The sequence below is a fragment of the Belonocnema kinseyi genome, chromosome 2 (assembly GCF_010883055.1).
Source record: "Belonocnema kinseyi isolate 2016_QV_RU_SX_M_011 chromosome 2, B_treatae_v1, whole genome shotgun sequence".
Lineage (NCBI taxonomy): Eukaryota > Metazoa > Arthropoda > Insecta > Hymenoptera > Cynipidae > Belonocnema > Belonocnema kinseyi.
Genome location: NC_046658.1, coordinates 138,616,680 through 138,619,477, shown reverse-complemented (window position 1 = coordinate 138,619,477; position 2,798 = coordinate 138,616,680). Strand labels below are relative to the sequence as shown.

Here is a 2,798-nt window from a genome sequence, read left to right as displayed (position 1 = left end):
TATGTCAAATTTATATCTTTTGTTTGAAATTTTGCTTTACTGGTAGAAAATTTATCTGCTGCGTTGAATATTTATCATTTGGGGCATATATTTATTTCTTTGGTAAAAAATTGATTTTTTTATATTATAATTAACTATTTAATTCTGTTTCTTTAAATCCATTTTTTTGTCAAGGATTGAACAATTTTTTCGCAACTTCATTGTATTTTGTTAATAACTCATGTGCTTCGTTAAAACTTTAACCTTCTTGATACAAAATTCATATTTTCTTGTTCAAAATTCCACAATTTATATAAAAATTTGCCTTTGTTATTTAAAAATCTAAATTGAACTATTTCTTTGGAAATTCACAATTTTTGTTTGAAGAACTATTTTCTTGGTAGAAAATTATATTTTTCTTAGCAATTCAATCTTCACGTTTATATATTCATCTTTTCAGTAAAAAATGCAAGTGTTTTAGTTAAATATTCATCACTTTGGTTGAAAATTCATATTTTTAGCCGAAAGTTAAACTGTTTTATGAAAAATTAATTAATTTGTTTATTTGAGCGATTAAACATTTTCATTAGAAAACCTTCCTTTTAGTATGAGCTATTTCATATAAACTTGTTTTTTATGTTGATAGAAATTTAATTCTTGCCCAAAATGTAACTATTTTGTTAAAAATTTGTTTCTTTTTCGGTTGAAATATTTTTGGTTTTTTAAACTGAAATTCTCACTATTATTTTATTTGAATACTCCACAATTTTAGATAAATATTCTCTTTGCTTTAACATTCATTTTTGAGTAAAAATTTAATTATTTCATTTTACGTTGATTACTTATTTTTTTAGTTGAACATTCAACTTTTTTGGTAGAAATTTATATTCTTTGTTGAAAATTTATCTCGCTGGTCACAAATTCAATAATTCTAGTTACAGAGTCAACATTCTGGTTGCAATTTTATCGTCTTGGTTTAAAAGTCAACTATTTCAGTTTAAAAATGACAATTCTAGTTAGAAATTCATAACAGTGTTTGAAAATGGAACCATGTTTTTAAAGATGATACTTTTGCGTTGGACGTTATTTTTTTCCAATTAATTATTCCATAGTTTCTGATGAGAATTGACATTTGGGTCTACATTAATTTTTTTAACTTGAAATTTAATTATTTATATTTTAGTTGACAATGTGTTCAATCATTACTTTAACTATTCCATGTTTTATTAAAATTATTATTTTTTAGTTGAAAATTCAAGTAATTGTTTCAAAATTCATTTGTTTTTAGATTTTTTGCTTAGTTGTGTTGTAGGATGTTTATAATGAAAGTCGAGAAATAAAATAAATGTTTGCATTTAGCCGCAAATATGAATATGTTACGTTTAGTTGACCGGAAAAATTGAAAACCTTGATGGGAAAAAAACAGAAAATAACGTTTTTTTAACGGTCGATATTAAGAAAAACAGTTGCTTAGACGATCATTTTTACAGTGAAAAGTTGGCGAAACGGAATGAAAACATTCAAGGAATGAGAAATTATCGTCTCGTCGTGAAACACTAGTTATAAACGCAATAAAATTCGAAAAGTTAGAGCTTTTCAAAATTGCTAAGACCATTTTTTTCAAATTTGAACATTGTATCATCAGCCTCTAATAGTAAATAAAAATACAAACCATCTGCAATTTACAAGATTGTCCTAATCACTTTATGAAGTTTGTTAAAATAATCGAAAATTTAAACTTTGATCACACCCAATCTAATGAAAAATCAATACCTCCATTTTTTGGTTAAACAAAGCAAGTTTTTTATCGCATAATTAGTTTTTGTTTTATTCGTAAAAAACAACATTCAATAAATTTATTTATTTAATTTACACAATTTATTCAACCAAAAAAATCCAAAAAATTGTTAGAAACATTTCTTTGATATGAAGCGGAGCTTTGTTTCTTTTCAGAAAAAATTACATTAAAAACAAAAAATTAAAATTTTTTACAGAGAAGTACAAGGTATGCCATATAAACTTTATCCCTCTCAACAATTTTAAAAAGGGGCTGTCGATTATACCAGTAGCTTTAATTAATTTTAATTTGACCACGATTATTATTATCATTATTATTATTGAAAAAGGATTCAATAATATTACTAAATAAATATATTTGCTGACGGTGTTGAGAACATGCGTTTTTTATGTTAAAAAGTTTCATCTTTGGTATGAAAATTAATATTTATGGGCTTAGAACTCTGGTTCTTTCGCAGATAATTCGCTTTTAGGATTAAAAATTAAATTGCTGCGTCGGAAATTAAACTTTCGTAAAAAATTATAATTTGGGCTTTAGTATGGGGAATGTTTACAAAGAATTATTCTTTGATTAGCAATGGAGAATTTTTTACCTCAAACAAAAATTTTGTATTTAGAACTTACCAGTTACCAATTTGGTATCATAATCATAATAAAGTGATAGGATTCTCTGATTTAAAGAATCGATGTAATAGAGTATGCCATTTGCGCTTGGGTGGAACACGATTCCTTTGCTTAAATGAACTCCTGGAATATCATGGTGTATGAATTGATGGGATTCTCTATATGGATGGAAAGAATAAAACCTTCCTGTAGTAGTCCCTGGAATATAATATAAAATCCTGAATAAAATACAGTAGACTCTACGCCACTTCTCGTTACTCGATTTCTCCTTCGTTCGTTTGCCCTCACTCCTTGTCTCATCTTACGCACACGCAAACGCGCCCGGCTACACCTACTGCGCTGCATGGGGATGGACGCAGGAGAAAGGGTTATCTGACACTTCCTGTTCGCTGCCCTAC

At 27.1% G+C, this 2,798-nt stretch overlaps 1 protein-coding gene across 1 annotated transcript in view; it reads right to left on the bottom strand.

Annotated features, from left to right (window-relative positions):
• LOC117183001 overlaps nucleotides 1–2,798 on the bottom strand; it is a 7,637-nt gene that overhangs the window by 2,550 nt on the left and 2,289 nt on the right. The window contains exon 2 of the mRNA XM_033376133.1: nucleotides 2,401–2,598. Coding sequence (XP_033232024.1) covers nucleotides 2,401–2,598 — 198 coding nt within the window. The remainder of the gene's footprint in view (nucleotides 1–2,400; nucleotides 2,599–2,798) is intronic.